The sequence below is a fragment of the Pelmatolapia mariae genome, linkage group LG23 (genome assembly GCF_036321145.2).
Source record: "Pelmatolapia mariae isolate MD_Pm_ZW linkage group LG23, Pm_UMD_F_2, whole genome shotgun sequence".
NCBI classification, from domain to species: domain Eukaryota; kingdom Metazoa; phylum Chordata; class Actinopteri; order Cichliformes; family Cichlidae; genus Pelmatolapia; species Pelmatolapia mariae.
In genome coordinates, this window is record NC_086246.1 from 51,191,158 (window position 1) to 51,209,945 (window position 18,788).

The following is an 18,788-nucleotide window of genomic DNA, read 5'->3' on the forward strand; positions in this document are numbered from 1 at the left end:
GGTGATGTTTTATGCAAACATGTAATAAAATTACATTTTTTTATTGCCATTTTCTAATTATTCATCTTTAAAGCTCTATTGCCAACATGTTTAACATGCTGGCTTATCCCAGTCCTCTCTCTTTTTTCTTTAGGTCCATAGATTGTAAAACACAGATAGACTCTTCAAATAAGAATACCCTGGAAGCAAATACCAAACTGGAACCAGAGTCTGCACTGGCATCACAAGTAAGTGCTCAGAGTGTGAGTGGAAGGCAGGAATCCTCATTAATGCACTGTGTGCGCACTCGAAGCCAACGTCTTTTTTTAACTAAGAAAGCTTTCCACATCTCAGACATTAGCGTTTCCCTTTCCAGACCCCCCCCCCCCCCCCCCCACCACCACCACCACCACCAGCACCACCACCCACCTTGAGAAAATAAAACTAAATGAACATACAACTGCAGGAAAAGGCTTGTGGAACCTCCCAGCATTGATTGCCTGTCGTGTGCCTGAGTCTTTGTCTAAATCACACTTATAAACAAGTACAAGTGACCACATTAATGTCACACATTCCTACTTTGTATAGGCTTTGTGAATGTCTGAGATGTTTCCAAAAACTGACGTCAGAGGTTCAGTTTCAGAAGCTGGAATCAGAAGAAGAGCACGTCGCTGTAAATACAGGCCGTCAAAATCTGCTTCTTGACATTCACATAAAGATTTCGTGATGGGACAAATGGGACTCTATAGGAAAGATTATTAAGAAGCATGAAGCTGTAAAATGCTATAGAAGAGATTCTTTCAACATCACTCCATTTTCTAAACCACCGTTTATCACAGAGCTGACGCCAGGCAGACGCAGGGAACACCCTGGAAACATCCAGGACAGGTTATCAGTTATCAGTTCATGCTCCATATTGCACCTACAGTCAATTTAAAATCTCCAATAAAACTAACAGGGTGGAAGTCAGAGTACCCAGAGATGACCCACACACGCACAGGGAGCTGGAGGAAACAGAGGAAATTTTTCCCAAAAGAGGGAGTTCTGCAGGGATTATTTTTAAAAAGCACAAATCATCTTCAAAAATGTCTGTTTTTGTGACTTTGATAAAGATCAGTCCAGATGTTAGAAGTAATCAATGCAGAAATCCTGGTCATTCCAAAGGGTTTACAAACTTTTTTACTGTATTGTTCTGATTGTTGCATCATTATATACGTTTGAAGAACTGATGACTTAAGCTTTATTTACCAACTGCATGTTTATGTTGTGTTACAATGAAAGTTTGTATCTAATAAGACACCCTACTGTGTGTTGTTTACCCATCATTTTGTCCTAACACCTACAATTCTTCCATTTCAGCTCAACAGGCAGTATATTAGTGGAAGACATGTAAGCCTCCCTATGCATCCTTTCATATAACACTGAAAGACTTATACATTTGTACCAGTGAAACAGCATCACACCTTCTCAGAATATCTGGCTCTAAAGACCAAAAACAAGGTGACTGTACTGAAAGCAAAAAGTAAGATAAAGATCAAAGTTGGCCTTGGGATGGATTCCTTTGTGATGCTACTAGGTCCAAATGTCAAGCGCTTTCTGCCTTAGTTGGTGTTTCTGTGTAGGTCTGCATAAGGGTCTTGTTTTCAGACGCCATTATTAGATTAATAGCCTATGAATTATTCAGCAGCCTTACTCCAAACCCATTAGTGTTGAGCTCACCGAGCTAGCTAAGCCTATATCACCTTTTCAGCACGCTGATAAATAATAGATTTGGGATTAAAGATAGCTGTCCGAGACGGGGGCCGGGGAGCTATTGGCAAACAAACGCACCAAATTTGTTTTGCTCAGGAGTTACATTGTAGCTCGCTGACAGAGATACTGTAAAGAGTGGTTTTAGCTTCCCACATAGCAGGTACAACACGCACACAGAAAAAAATGCATGCAAAGATGAGGCAGGTCCTGCATGAGATTTATATACACCGAACTAACACAAGTGTATAACTCAACCTTCAAAGGAAAAATCCACCCTCATTATTTTGTGGAGTTAAACATCAAGGAGGAGAAAGAATCGTCATTTATTTATATGTTTAAAAACATGAAAAAAAAATTTATGATGCAGTTACAGTGCATGCTCACTGTGAGCTCCAGCTTCACGCTTCGAGGTTTTATTGTTCCAAATTTCCAACTATTTTCCTCAGTCCCTGCTTTTAAAGAGCTCATCCAACTGTAATTTGCCAGTAAGTCCTCATCCTATCAAGCCTTTAATAAAAACATCATGTCTTAGAAATATAAGAAGGGCAACTGGAGGGCACATCCTCTGCCAAGACCAATGTCTGAAAGAAAGTGAAAGAAAGATTTAAACATTTAAAGGACTCTTGCTTGGCACACGCTCGGCCTCTGTGCTAGCCTTCATGAAATTAGCTTTTATGGTTTTTGCATAATCTTGATAAAAACAGACAGAAAACAAATGGCCTCCACCTCAGTGCCTGTCCTGGCAATCTCATCTTACATTTTTCTTTATCATAGCTCAATGGCTCTACAGAGCAGTCTGGTGCTTACTTACTTCCACTGCTTTTACAGAAACATTTTGCATTTTAAATGCAGATTCTTGGGGTTTAATCAGGGCAGCAAGAAAAAGAAAATACAGACAAGCAACAGCTGGAAAAAAACAAAACAATAAATACCAACAGCAAATAAGACACTGCTTGAAATTCAGGGCTCATTATTTTAAACCTGAATACGTTTCCTTTGTTAGTTTTTTGTTTTGTTTTTTAGCTATGACTATGTCACCAATCGACAACCTCTGTGTGCATGACTGAGAAAAAAATCTCATTAAAAACAATTCTGCAAAAGAAGAAACATTCCTCAACAGCCATGTGAGACACTCATCGCCAGTTATTGCAAAGGCTTGATTGCAGTTCTTAGTTATCAGGTTTTCACACAGGGTTCCTATAAGTTTGGACACACCTTCTCATTTCATGGTTTTTCTTTATTTTTACTACTTTCTACAGTGTAGATACAAACTGAAGACTTTAAATCTATGAAGCAACATATATGGAATTACCCAACAAAGACAAAAATGACAAATAACTCTAAACATGTCTTATATTTTAGAAAGCAGCCATCCTTTGCTTTGTTGACAGTGCTGCAAAGGGTTAGGATTTGTTGGGGTTTTATTCAAAACTGAAGGCACACTGAACCAGCATGGCTACCACAGTATCCTGCAGCCACACACCATCCCATCATTTATTTTCCAACAGCACAATCACCCCACACTCACCTCCAGGCTGTGTGAAGGCTGTTTGACCAAGAAGGAGAGTGATGGAGTGCTGGCCTCCACAGTCACCTGACCTAAACCCAATGGAGATGGTTTGGGATGAGATGGAGCGCAGAGTGAAGGCAAAAGGACCAACAAGTGCTCAGCATCTCTGGAAACTCCTTCAACACTGTTGGAAAACTATTTCAGGAGACGACCTCATGAAGCTCATGGAGAGAATGACAAGAGTGAGCAAAGCAGGAATCAAAGCAAAGGCTGGCTACTTTGAAGAATCTAACATGTTTTGAGTTATTTCACACTTTTGTCTTCTACATAATTCATCTGTGTTCATTCCTAGTTTTGATGCCTTCAGTGAGAATCTACAATGTAAACAGTCATGAAAATAAAGAAAAACCATTGAATGAGAAGCTGTGTCCAAACCTGTGACTGGTAGTGTATACACTATTAACTGATGGCCAAGGCAACGCCCAAACACATCATCAGGTTGCACTGTGTGAATTGTAACCATGTAATCTAAATTCCATCTTGTTATGAACTAAAAGTGAAAAACTGAGTGTGGAAAGAAGCCCAAAAAACAACCACCAAGGATTTGGAATAAAAGTTGTTAAAATGTTGTCTGGTATGAAACCACAGCTGGACTGGAAATCTCACAGCAGAATAGTAAATCTCGCCACATTTCTGATTTAAGCTGAAGAGATGAAACTGTGACAGAGCACTTTTGGGTGGATTTTTCCTTAAGCAATCCAAATACAGAATCCTGCATTTGTGGCAACTTTTTCTTTTTGGCACTGCATGCATTTTGCTCTTGATGAAGCACTTTCTTGCACCCATTCTGGGTGACATTAAGATGAATTTTGCATTATATCTTTCCAGATGGGAAATGTTACAAGCACAGGGAGCAGTCTCTAATAGATTTCCTAGCCCTGCGATACATACAGCTATTGCTATGTCTAGTAAGCCTAATGCATTGTATATGAGTATCTCAGAATCATTTACTTCTCAAAATGAATGCATAGGTCTTTATATGAAGTTGTGTAAACTATACCACACTCTGATAATGCAAAACCACTTGCGTGTAATTGGTTGGTTTCCATTTTCTCAGCACAGCAAAGCTTCATTATCCAAGTGTGTAAGTGAGAATCTATCAGCATATTCTGGTTTTACATTGCATGCACACAGGAGTGAGCCAGGCCGGAGGGTGAAATTGTCAGAGGCTGGATAAGTAGGATGTGGTTCAGATGAGGAGCAGGTCTGTGTCTGCGAGGTGAGGGCTGGGCGGGGGGGTGCTGACAGTAGTGATTCGGCTGGCCTTCCTAAGCATGTCAGAGGCTTTGTTGAGGCAGGGATATTTACTCATCCCTGAGAAAGCAGAGACGGCTGACCCTGCAAACTCTCCCTGCCCGCCTGTCCTCCTATCTGCGCGTGTGTGTAATGCGATGTTGTATGTTTGAAGCGTGTGTGCGAACGTAATGGTTTGTCATGTGCAAGTGAGTGAAGGTAACGGCCTTGTTTGCGCATAAATGTTTATATTACTATGAAATGTGTGCATGCATGTGTGTATGACAGGCTCGCTTAACGAAGGAGCAGCGGTGGGGGAGCGCGCTCCTGTCCAGACATCAGTCCCTGGAGGAGGAGTTTGAGCGGGCCAAGGCTGCTGTTGAGGTAAGCAGAGTTCTCTTTAGTACATCTGTCACCTGTCAGCAAAGAGGCTCATCTGCCGCTGACTTCTACTAAGACTTAACAGGAAGGTTGGATGTTCAGTTTCCATCAGCTAAACTTTGTTTCGTGCGTGCACCCTTCCTGGCAAACACCCTCTTTTTCTGTGCGAGTTTCAGGAATGGGCAACAGTTAGAGAGACGGACAGCTTACTGGAATCCAGCCCTACTCATCGAAACAACATTCCTTATTCCAGCTTGAGCTTATCTTTGTAATTCACTAAGAAATGCAAAGATAAAAACAAGCTGTGATAAATCGTACTTGTTAAACAGTGAATCCCAAGGAACTTAAACACTGTTCTTCTGTAGTTTAGCAAGACCCCTGATCAGCTGGGTAAAAGTAATTTTTTCTGTTATCAACATGACAAGATACTCATAAAAGGAACTGGTGATGTAGCACCGACTTACCATTATTTCATTTACCAAACAGCACCTTGTATATAGATAGAAACTGATAATACTCCTCCTCCTGCTTTATGACAAAGGGAAAATCTTTTGAGTTTAAAGAATTGCAATAAAGGTTCTGTGGGCATTAAGCCATGAGAACTGTCTTCAATATCACATTTCAACCATCATTGCCCATGTATTCAATTCAGTTCAATTCAATTTTATTTATATAGCGCCAAATCAAAACAGGCGCTTTATATCGTACAGTAGATCGTACAATAATGGATTCAGAGAAAACCCAACAATCATATGACCCCCTGTGAGCAAGCACTTTGGCGACAGTGGGAAGGAAAAACTCCCTTTTAACAGGAAGAAACCTCCAGCAGAACCAGGCTCAGGGAGGGGCGGGGCCATCTGCTGTGATTGGTTGGGGTGAGAGAAGGAAGACAGGATAAAGACATGCTGTGGAAGAGAGACAGAGATTAATAACAGATATGATTCAATGCAGAGAGGTCTATTAACACATAGTGAGGGAAGAAGAAACACCCAGTGCATCATGGGAATCCCCGGCAGCCTACGTCTATTGCAGCATAACTAAGGGAGGATTCAGGGTCACCTGGTCCAGCCCTAACTATATGCTTTAGCAAAAAGGAAAGTTTGAAGCCTAATCTTGAAAGTAGAGATAGTGTCTGTCTCCTGAATCCAAACTGGAAGCTGGTTCCACAGAAGAGGGGCCTGAAAACTGAAGGCTCTCCCTCCCATTCTACTTTTAAATACTCTAGGAACAACAAGTAAGCCTGCAGTGTGAGAGTGAAGTGCTCTAATAGGGTGATATGGTACTACAAGGTCATTAAGATAAGATGGGGCCTGATTATTTAAGACCTTGTATGTGAGGAGCAGGATTTTGAATTCTGGATTTAACAGGAAGCCAATGAAGGGAAGCCAATACAGGAGAAATCTGCTCTCTCTTTCTAGTCCCTGTCAGGACTCTTGCTGCAGCATTTTGGATTAACTGAAGGCTTTTCAGGGAGTTTTTAGGACATACTGATAATAATGAATTACAGTAGTCCAGCCTGGAAGTAATAAATGCATGAACTAGTTTTTCAGCGTCACTCTGAGACAGGATATTTCTAATTTTAGAGATGTTGCACAAATGGAAGAAAGCAGTCTTACATATTTGTTTAATATGTGCGTTGAAGGACATGTCCTGGTCAAAAATGACTCCAAGGTTCCTCACAGTGTTACTGGAGGCCAAGGTAATGCCATCCAGAGTAAGAATCTGGTTAGATACCATATTTCTAAGATTTTCAGGGCCGAGTACAATAACCTCAGTTTGATCTGAATTAAGAAGGGGAAAGTTAGCGGCCATCCAGGTCTTTATGTCTTTAAGACATTCCTGCAGTTTAACTAATTGGTGTGTGTTACCTGGCTTCATGGACAGATAGAGCTGGGTGTCATCAGCATAGCAGTGAAAATGTATGCTATGTCTTCTAATGATGCTGCCTAAGGGAAGCATGTATAATGTAAATAGAATTGGTCCTAGCACTGAACCCTGTGGAACTCCATAATTGACCTCAGTGTGTGAAGAGGACTCTCCATTTACATGCACAAATTGGAGTCTATTAGATAGATATGATACAAACCACTGCAGTGCAGTACCTGTAATACCTACAGCATGTTCTAATCGCTCTAATAGGATATTATGGTCGACAGTATCAAACGCTGCACTGAGGTCTAGCAGGACAAGCACAGAGATGAGTCCACTGTCAGAGGCCATAAGAAGATCATTTGTAACCTTCACTAAAGCTGTTTCTGTGCTGTGATGAGCTCTGAAACCTGACTGAAACTCTTCAAATAAGCCATTCCTCTGCAGATGATCTGTTAGCTGTTTGACAACTACTCTTTCAAGGATTTTTGATATGAAAGGAAGGAGATTGGTTTATAATTAGCTAAGACTGCTGGGTCTAGAGATGCTTTTTAAGTAAAGGCAAGGCAAGGCAAGGCAAGGCAAGTTTATTTATATAGCACAATTCAACAACAAGGTGATTCAAAGTGCTTTACAGAGACATTAAAAACAAAAACAAATAAAAAGCATGATTTAAAATTGATTAAGACAAGCAAACAAACAAACAAACAAACAAACAAACAAACAAAACAGTATTTAAAATCAAAAATCAAACAGTAGATAAAATCAAACAGTAGATAAAATCAGAACAGTAGATAAAATCAGAACAGTAGATAAAGTCAGTAGTTAAAATGTAAGTTTTGAAATTTAAGCTTAAAAGTGTGGATTTGGTGCTTTATTCAAAAGCAGCTGAGAACAGGTGAGTCTTCAACCTGGATTTAAATAAACTGAGTGTTTCAGCTGATCTGAGGCTTTCTGGGAGTTTGTTCCAGATATATGGAGCATAAAAGCTGAATGCAGCTTCTCCGTGTTTGGTTCTGACTCTGGGAACTGATAAAAAACCGGATCCAGATGACCTGAGGGATCTGGAAGGTTCATACTGGGTCAGGAGGTCACTGATGTATTTTGGTCCTAAACCATTCAGAGCTTTATAGACCAGCATCAGAACTTTAAAGTCTATCCTCTGACGGACAGGCAGCCAGTGTAAAGACCTCAGAGCTGGACTGATGTGGTCCACTTTTTTGGTCTTAGTGAGGACTCGAGCAGCAGAGTTCTGAATGAGCTGTAGTTGTCTGACTGATTTTTTAGGTAGACCTGTAAAGATGCTGTTACAGTAATCAAGCCTACTAAAGATGAATGCATGGACTAGTTTTTCCAGGTCCTGTTGAGACATCAGATCTTTTATCCTTGAAATATTCTTGAGGTGATAGTAAGCTGATTTTGTTATTGTCTTAATGTGTTTTTCTAAGTTTAGGTCTGCATCCATCACTACACCCAAATTTCTCGCCTGGTTGGTGGTTTTTAGGTGTATAGATTGAAGTTCTCTGGTGACCTGTAATCGTTTTTCTTTGGCACCAAAGACTATTACTTCAGTTTTGTTTTTGTTTAGCTGGAGAAAATTGTGGCACAACCAGTCATTAATTTCCTCATTGCATTTACCAAGAGCCTGTACAGGGCCTCGGTCTCCTGGTGACATTGTGATATATATTTGTGTGTCATCTGCGTAGCTATGACACACAAATCAGTAAGTAAAGGTTTAACTACAGCCAGCTTGAAGGCCTGTGGTACATAGCCGATTATTAGAGATAGGTTGATCATATTTAAGATTGAAGCATTAATTAATGGCAGGACTTCTTTGAGCAGTTTTGTAGGAATGGGGTCTAAAAGACACGTTGATGGTTTGGAGGAAGTAATTATTGAAGTTAACTCAGAAAGATCAATTGGAGAAAAAGAGTCTAAATGAATATCAATGGTACTGAAAGTAGCTGTAGATAATATTACATCTGTGGGATGATTATTGGTCATTTTTTCTCTAATGATTAAAATTTTATTTGTGAAGAAGTTCATGAAGTCATTACTAGTTAGCGTTAAAGGGATGGTTGGCTCAACAGAGCTCTGACTGTTTGTCAGCCTGGCTACAGTGCTGAAGAGAAACCTGGGGTTGTTCTTATTTTCTTCAATCAGTGATGAATAGTAAGATGTACACTCATAATGGCTCATGCAATGTGAATTTCTACCTGAAGCCCCGTGGAGCTGATTTCCATTTGACTTCTTCAGCTCTTTTTTAATCTCTTTGTCAAATGATCACTATTGTGCTTCCTACAACGTAATCGGCCCTGTGGTGCCAACTGACAGAACAGTGTGTGTAAAATCCACAGAGGAGAGTTCATGAGTAGGCTGAAAATATTCACGACTCTGAGCGAGCTTGCAAACGGACGGTAAACAAACCGGACATTTTGCCTGATGTCACAGGATACGCCAAAGTTACAGTAATTAGAGACATTATTGGAGAGTAATGTCTCTCCAATAATGTCGTTATTTATTTAACAAAATAATAATGTCGTTATTTATTTAACAAAAGTGAAAGAAGCAGCGTGTAAAGCACAGCCTTACTACTTCCAGTTCTGAGGTTGTATTTTTCAAATCAGCTAAGAAGAGATTAATTTTCTTGTCCTGTCGGGGTCACCATGAAACATGAAACACTTCTTACTCGCTTCTGTTTCATTCCTAAAGTACTGTTATCACTTTTCAATTTCTTTGCCCACTAAGTTACTATTTAACCCAAACACGAACAACAAAAAAGATTTCCCTGTAAATGTTTGTTCTTTCACTTTTCGAACAGGTTTATTTTTGAAACATTACATCATAGTCACTAGGTACAAATATACCAAAAACACTGACTTTCTAAACTGGACATAAGATAACAGACATAACCGTGAAGGTTGTGTTTTTTTAATAAAGTCACTTTACCACTCAGCGGACGTCTGAAAATGGGAGTAAGCCCTGCACTGCTGAAGGTTACAATAGACTGCTGCACACCGAGCTATGTGCAATGATCAATAAATAATAGAAGTGAGAGGAGCAGCAGCAGTAAGGGAGTAGAGCAGCCCGCTCGGGGGATCCCATCCCAAACTTGACGATGATGTAACATTTCATATTAGCTAAAAGCTGCATCCACCCAAACAACTGTACAGGTTCTGGTCGTCCAGTGGCAGATAAATGATGAGATTTAGAGATTCTCCTGGACAAGCTTCTAAGAACGGCGTATCGATTCGTAACAGTATTTCACAGGCTTGATCGAGAAGCCTGAGTGCTGGCCTTCATTTGATGCGAGCCGTCAGCCATTTTGGCTTCACTTGCCAATGTCAAAGACCTTAATCGCATAATTTCAATTTAAGCAGCTGTGCATATGCATGCTCTTTCATACTTACAAAGACACGGAGGTAGAGACAGCACAGAGAGAACATTAAATCAGCACAGCGTCTTTCTTCCAATTCATTCAATTAGACGAAGCAGCCAAATGTAAGAAAATTAGGACCCGGGGAGGAGTCATGGAATTAGCCGTCTAAATAAGATTCATTTTACGAAGCTGCCACTGATGGGAACCTGTAAGCTTATGCCTTTAGTGCCTTTGCACATGAACTCTGTGGAAAAGGGAGGATAAAGTGGCAGTGGTCCAAGACTACTAACTATACAGGAGAGATATATTTAAAGTATGCACAGTGCATGTCACACGAGGACGCCTTAAATTACTTTGAGCTGATGACAATGTAATGCTTTCATTAAACAGAGAAGCCCTGAAATTGCTGCAGGCTAAATTGTGACTTTGGGAAACAGCGTTTTGGCTGAGGGGCATAAGAAAAGGTCCCACAGTGGTGATAAAAATGAGACGAAGGTGACTGCGCGGCCTCCCATTTGATTAAAACAGCAGCGGGACGACTTCAATTTTATCTGACAGAATATTAGTCTGAGGCAGTCTTGGTTTAAGTTGACTTTGTTGCAGCAATGTAGTTGCCTACAAGTTAGAGATGCAGCCCTGCGATCAAAAGGTCAGCAGTTTTAATCCACAGTCCTCCTGGGGAAAATTAGGATGGGGAAAGTAAATGAGTAATGCCTCCACTACTCTCAACAATCTCCATCTCTGTGCCCTCCAGCAGACCAAAAAATTGCAAATGTTGGAGCTGTAAAATTTCCAGCGTGAGAATGAAGACGCACAAAGCATCTCCCAAAAACCCTCAAGGACCAAGTATAAAAGTACCTGCATTGAAGAAAAATGATATTTATATATTTGATGAGTGGTGAATGCAGCATGAATGGAAACTTTCAAAATGTGGAGTGCAAAAAGTGAGCCTTTTCCAGAAACTAACCAAAGTGTTTAAACAGCACTTTGGGTCACTGAAAAATGAGCTTGTGAAAATTCCTTCCAGGATGAAGATTTTCAGGAGCCCAGGTTCTGTGTTTACATGCAGACTTGTCTTGTCATGTATAAAAAACATCCTGTTTTTAGCATGGCCCTGTTTATTTGTAGGCTTCCTATATGTAGGCCAGTATTTGTATACATTCAGGGCTATATCGCCACATTACTCATGCTCTCCACAGCTATGTTTTAAAATTGAAAGCAGAAAAAAAAGTATTTGTAGCCTAACGTGGAAACATAAGTGAAAAATAAAGAAAATCCATCAAATAAACTATAAGCTATAGTGCAGTATGTAAGATGCTGTCCCTTTATCTACTTTGATACCAAAAAAGCTTCATTTGGCTGTTAATTAAACTTTCTATGTACTTTAGTGAAATATGTATTTGATCCCCGATCAAAGGGGCGAACTCTTTTTTTTTTTTTTTTTTGTCTGTCCCATTTGGTTCTTTAGCCGTCAGAATTGTTGTCTGAAGACCAACAAGGATACCAAATGGATTTATTTTGCCAAATGGATCATCATGGCATTGCCGTATTGGTCCATTTGATCAACTTTTGTTGTTATTATTTATTTTATTTTCAGTAGTTACAGATGAGACAGACATGATTGGGGGATAGGAAAGGGAGAAAGAAAGAGAGGAAGGAAAAGAAAAACAGAAGGGAAAAGGGACAGTGAGAAAGGGCACTTACAAAGACAAAGAGAAAAAAAAATCTCCTGGATCACCTGTTGAGAGAAAAAGAATAGAAAACAAGCAAAAAAAAAACAAAGCAACATACTAAACACAACACCATCATGTTAATGTTAAAAGGGGCGAACTCTTGATGGCGAGCACAGCGGTGAGATGTTTCCTGTAATTGGTCACCGGGTTTGCACAGATCTCAGAGGGGATTTTTGCCCACTCGTCTTCACAGAAACTCTCTAAATCCTTTCAGGTGTTTTTGGTTGGTGCTTGGTAACTCAGCGCTTCAGCTGCCTTCACAGGTTTTCTGTAGGATTAAGGACTGGCTAGACCACTTGATGACCTTAATGTGCTTCTTCTTTAGCTGCTCCTTTGTTGCCTTGGCAGTGCATTTTGGGTCACTGTTGGGTGATTGTAGAAAACCCATCCACGACCCATTTTCAGCGTTCTGGCTGAGGGAAGGAGGCTCCAAGATTTTATGGTACGTGGTCACATCCTAAAAATGGTGAAGTCATCCTGTACCCTTAGCAGGAAAACAGCCCCGAAGCACAATGTTCTTATAATCCAGACACAGCGGGTCGAGCTGATGCCTCGATTTTGGTTTTATCTAACCGCAGCACTTTGTCTCAAGTCTTCTCGGAATCATTTAGATGTTGACTAGCAAACTAAAGACAGGCCTGGATGTGTGCATTCTTCAGCAGGGGGACCTTACAGGCGCTGCAAGATTTCAATCCGTTACAGTATAATTGTCATGAATTGCTGTGTGGCAGGCAGGAGATTGGACCCAAAGCAGACTCACGGAAGCAGCACGTGAACTCAAAAAGCACAGCTTTATTGCTGGAAAAAGGCAAAATGGTACAAAACTAAACTGGGAAATTGTAATGATCATTCACACAGGGGGCATCACACAGCTATGAGGGAGATCGCGACAACCAGCGCAGGTAGACACAGACACTAAATACAAAAGGGACAACGAGGGAAGTGAGGACACACGGGGAACACAGCTGACACGAATTACCTAGACACCACAGAGGAAGCAAAACAAGACACGCCGAACATGGGAACACGACCTTCACAATAAAACAGGAAACAGGAATGGAGGAGCGGGCAGACTAGAGGGAGCGAGGGAACACGAGGGAGAGACGGTGCAGATGTGATGGGCTGGGGAAACATGAACATGATGACGTGAAACACAATGAGAGAAACAAGAACTCACACAATTAAATAAATACAGTTGGCAAAGACACAATAACCAAAAGCTAAACAGAATAACCAACCGAGGCACTACAGAATCAACCGTAGAATAACAAAGTAGACTAACATAATACAAAATGACAAAAACCATGAGAAAACTCAAAACACTGAAAACAAAAGACCCAGAACCGTGACAATAATGTGTTACCAATGGTGCTGGTGGTGGCTGTGGTCCCAGTTATCTTCAAACTTGTGTAGTTTGGGTCTGATCCTCCATCTTCCTCATCATCATCCTTGTATGGAGCTCCAGAACGAAGGCGACTGTTTTTTTATTTCTTCCATTTCTAGATAATCCCACCAACAGTTGTTACTTCTCCCGATAGTCTTGTAGCCCACTCCAGCCTTGTCCAACTGATTCTGCAGACAGATGTGCTTTACATGCATAATGACTACAGATCAGGTTGATTACCTGTAATCTGCATGAAACATGGGCTCACAGGCAATCCCTGGTAGCCAGAATTCCAGCTGGATTGAATGGGATCAAGTACTTATTTCACTCAGTGACATTCAAATCCATTTATAACTTTTATCTAATGCATTTATTTCTACATTTTAGATTGTTATTCTCTCTGTCACTATTAAATTAAAACTACCATCAAACATTAGAGCTGCGTATTTCGTCAGCAGCTATCAAATAATATACTGCAGTGTCTACTACAGTGAGGAAGAATACAATAAGGAAGTAGGTCCTGAAGGTCACATCTTCACTACTATAATAAAAGAAGCAAACTTTGTTGCTACTCCAGCTCAACCTAGAGTAAGGGTCTTTCATTTCAGTTTATTTGCAATCAGCCACAAACCTTTACATGAAAAAGCCCTCACTGAAGTAGATCTCTGTGCTGTTATCAAAGACATCCATGCAGAAGTTCTGCCAAAATGCACTGATAGCACTTTGTCCACAGCAGTGCATTTTACTCGTCTCTGAGTGACATTATCGGGACTCTAGCTTCCTATTTTTGTCTCGCTGACCAAGGACTTGGCCTACGCAGCACAGAAGTGGGTGGCTCATTAACATTAAAAGGCCAGGCCAGTCCTGCTCCGGAGATGAGAAGAGTCCTTTTTTATGGAGCCTGCTGCTGTGTCACTGGTAAATAATGAGACTTTTTGTGATGCAAGCCCCCTGGGCAAAGTGGATAAGTAACCCCTGTTCAAGTACTTGTTTTCTTCCAAAGACTGTGTCTCAAGGTAACAGTTCAAACTGACATCCTGTTAGGCCGATAATCATCGCAAATTTCAACATCACAAGGAACAAAACAAAATAACATTCATTTATGGATTATTAGCATTTTTTTTATTTCAGGAGTTCAAAAGCAGGAAATATTCACTTTAGTTGGATGAAGGTTGGTCTGATGGAGCCTGTGGGTCTCCATTCCCTCTGCACCTGGTGATAAAGTCGTGTGACTAGCTCGTTTGTATAAATGCAGACATGAGCGAGATCTGAACCCGTCCATAAGATAAAGTTTCATGTTGCTGTTTGAATGCTAACTATGCTGGTTTACACACACAACTCCCATGAGTGTGCATCTCTACCTTTATATTAAGTCTATAAGTCCACCTGTTCTTACAGTAACGATAATGCTCTATGCAAAAGGGTATTTCATAATCATTTATTATAAATAATTATGGCTCTGTTTTTCCTATCAGGCCTAAGATAAATATATCGCACCTTTCGTTTTTTAGCTGACTTATCGAGAATTTTCATTACAAATTACCTTCTCGGCCGCGTCCATTTATTTTCACTGCATTTATCACCTCAGCCCGTTTGAGTCGCACGCATTAATTGGACTCTAAAGGCAAAACATACATATAGTTTTTCCAAAAGTAGGCGACACAAACAGCGATGTGCAAGCTCTGTAGAGGTTGCTATGATTATTGCTGTTGTTAATAATGTATTCATGAAGTAACTAATGAAACCCCACCCCACCTCATTTACAAGCAGCAGCGACATGTTTGGTGGTGGGAAGCTCTCTGTCTCTTTCACGTAACACTTCATCAGAGCTGCTGAAATTAGAGTCGCAGCCGTGGCCTCACTCCAGTCATACGCAGGATATAATTACCTTGCTGTGTCTTTGCCTTGTTCCTCATAATTAAACTGCCAATGCCAGCGTTGAAAACATCCGTCACAGCATTATGAAGAAATATGAATTTCTTGTCATTTCACAACATGCCTGTGTATTTACTCGATTTTAATTCTCCGAGCAATTTACTGAGCGGTACCACAAGCAGTTTACCGTCTACGACTTGGAAACATTGAGATGATGAAGTAGGTAACAGGGCCAATGCAGGCCCTGCGATAAAAATAATGAAAAACATTAAAGCCGTAATATTTAAATTACCACAATGACTGCGGCCTGCCATAAAAATCTATTATAAGAACATGAAGATGAACACTGCAGGAAGCCAGGAGGAAATGATGCTGTGCAGGGAATCGGGATTCGGGAATGGGACTAACAACTGGAAGTATGGATCATATGACCGCAATATTGGGGATTTTTAATTTATTTTAAGTAAATAGTAGTGGTAGTTTCTTGATCTTATACTGATTTTAGGGGTAAAAACTGTATTTTAGCATTATATTATTAGTACTAAGGAAAAGGGTCGGAGTCATTGTTAACCTTTAGCAGTGTATTTTTACACACTTTGTACATGTGCTGCAGATAGCACTGATAGTGGTGTAAACAAGCAAGCTGCTGGACATTAAACCATTGTCATCTTTTCTCCATTATGTTCTGTAACACAGGAAACACACATCCTGATGAATAATACAAGCCTGTAATAACAGCCAATTATTAAGCCAGTCAGACTCAGCCGATGTGAATGCAAGACTAACGTGTGCTGGTTACTTTCAGCAGGACGTTTTAAGGACTTCCTGCTATGATACTCGCAGTTCTCACACTGGACCACGCTGGTCAGTCTCTGCTTTGTATATCAGTTCGATTTATTGCATAAATGCTTGCTTAAACTTACAATGTGTGAAGGAGAGATGAGAAACATCTTATTATTTACATGTGGAGTTCAGATTTGGGCCCAGACAGATTTATTAGCTCAGCTGTTCAATAGAGGGTGTACTGCAGTATTTAAGAGGGACCAGAGAAAAAAGATACTTGGTGTTGTAGGGATTTGGTGGTTTCAGTCCAGATGATACTCTTCTGTTGCACCACACACACCAGTGACAACAAAACAAAATAATGTGGTGCAGCGACACAGGGCTATGACACAAACTCACATCTTTGTTCTCCTTTTGCTGGTTTTTAATAAATATTGTTTACAGCTAAATAAATGAACTGATAACCTGTTTCTAAATGTAAACAGCTACTCGACATCCAAATTTCTGCTTCAAACACCGACTCTCTGATGCCGTGCTTCCTGATGGAGCCGACAGCGAAGGCTCCCCTCGATGCAATTTGTGTGCAAGTCAGCAGTCTGCAATTACCTGCCATCTTTCACCACGAGGGGCCACACCGTGGCCTTGATGTCAATCAACAGGAACATTTCATGTGGAGATCTGAGACCTTTGACACAAACACATGTGTCCTTATAGCAGAGCTCTCTGACCCTGCTTGCTTCTACAGTGTCTCACACACGCATGTACTGTGTGCGACGCTGTCATTTTATCATGATGAGTTTCTGACTATAAAGGACTGAATAAGTCCCAGGAAGCTGCTCTGCTCTGTTTGGCTTCCTGTTCTTTGCTCTGCTTCTGACAGGAAGGCGGTCACAAATCATGAAATAAACCAGCTGGAAAGAAAAAGTGGCCATGCAGAGTATTTGCGTTTTGCATGAAAGGCAGTCATGTCATTAAGTAAATCTGTAGCGACAGGCATGTACGTGAAGAGAAATGGGACTGCACACCAAAAACTGCCCGATCATGTTTACTGTGTACATAAATAGAAAGAGGACAGGAACATATAAGCTGTATGGCTGCACACCACACAACTGTGCATCCAAAACTTCAAGTTTTGTCTTCAAATGTAATAAAAGACAGTTTACCAGGACTTGTATGTACTCGTCCCATGCCATGCCTCCTGTCCTGTAGGTTTCTCTTTAGCCTCTTTACGCCGTTCCTTCTGATGACATCCCTTCCTAACAGCTCATCTGCTTCCAGGCCTGCCTAACCTGATTAGCTGTACAACTTACAACACGCAAACATTACTTGGAGCTAATCGATCACGGGCTTTAAGGCAAAGTAGAAGTGAAAAATTCCTTCAGTGTTTGTGGGCTTTTAAATACACTGTGAGAACTGTAGTTTGATGTGGACGTTGTTTTGGTCTCTTCTGGTCTTCTGAGATGCATGCGAGCCCGATACAGCTTTAGCCTGCTATCCATCCATTTATGTTCTTTTGCTTATCTGGGGCTGGGTCGCAGCCTGCTGGCAGCCTGATTATTCTAAATTGCCTATAGGTGTGACTGTGAGTGCGAATGGTTGTCTGTCTCTGTGTTAGCCCTGCAACAGACTGGCGACCTGTACAGGGTACAGCTGGGATAGGCTCCACCCCCCCGCAACCCTGATGAGGATAAGCAGAAGAGAATAGGTGGATGGATTATTAGTTTATCTTAAATTGCATTTATAGTTTGTTTGAAGCTGCATGTGTCTGAAGGTTCTCAGTCATCCAGGCCATCGTAGTTTAAGGAGCTTGGAAAGACAAGCGTCTGGACTTCTTTAAGTTTCCTTAAGACGTTTCACCTCCGAGAAGCTACTCAGACAAAACTCCCAAACACAAACTTAACAATGTAGTGTATCGAGGAATGCCCAGACCTCTACACTGGAGAGACCAAACAGCCACTTCATAAATGCATGGCACAACATAGAAGAGCCACCTCCACGGGACAAGACTCGGCTGTTCATCTGCATCTAAAGGTCAAAGGTCACTCCTTTGAGGATGCCACTGTTCACATGTTGGACAGAGAAGACAGATGGTTTGAAAGAGGAGTGAAAGAGGCATCTATGTCCACTGTGAACGACCATCTTTGCACAGAGGGCGGGGCTTACAACATCTTTAATCCAGTGTTGAGCTCCTTTCCCAGACGCATTAATGACCACTCACACCCTGGGTCCTTTGACCTCAGTAAGTCACATGATAGGGTGGGGCTAGGCTTCACTATGGGTTCACCTGAAACCTTGGCTGATTGTGACCCACACCCGTTTTCACACCTTGGCTCGTGTGATCAATAGGGGGTCCGTGTCCCTCTTTGGGGGACTCTCCCACAGGGCTTAAATCTGGGACTCTCCACCAATCGCCGCTCTTGGAACTGAAGAAGCTTCTCGGATGAAACGTCTTCAAGAAACCTAAAGAGACACTTTTCACACCTCATTGTTTAATTGTTTTAGTTTACAATTAAACAATGAGATTGCTGTAATTTTGTTGCAAGCAATTTTAATAGGTTTTCTTCTGATTGAGTACTTAAAGCCTCTTTGAAGTGTTTATAGGTCTGCTACCATAATAAATAAATACAATTCAACAGTTTCCTTATAATTAGTAGTCTTGCCGTTAATTACATTACAGTAAGATGTCGTATTCAAGGGTTATTGCAAAACAACACACAAACTCTGGTTGATTAAACTAATTGATGGCATAAACAAACGTGTATTTAAAAGGTTCCCTGTACAGGCTTTGATTTCCTGTCAGAAGAAATGTTAGGGTTAGAAAATGCTCCAGGAAGCAAACTCCCACATTAC

At 40.9% G+C, this 18,788-nt stretch overlaps 1 protein-coding gene across 4 annotated transcripts in view; it reads left to right on the forward strand.

Moving 5' to 3' along the window:
• pex5la (peroxisomal biogenesis factor 5-like a) overlaps positions 1 to 18,788 on the forward strand; it is a 113,860-nt gene that overhangs the window by 74,647 nt on the left and 20,425 nt on the right. For 3 of the 4 annotated variants that reach the window (XM_063467350.1, XM_063467349.1, XM_063467352.1), the window contains 3 exons: positions 134 to 227; positions 1,339 to 1,368; positions 4,823 to 4,918. In XM_063467350.1, the coding sequence (XP_063323420.1) occupies positions 134 to 227; positions 1,339 to 1,368; positions 4,823 to 4,918 (220 nt within the window). The remainder of the gene's footprint in view (positions 1 to 133; positions 228 to 1,338; positions 1,369 to 4,822; positions 4,919 to 18,788) is intronic. The other variant, XM_063467351.1, reaches the window with a different exon arrangement.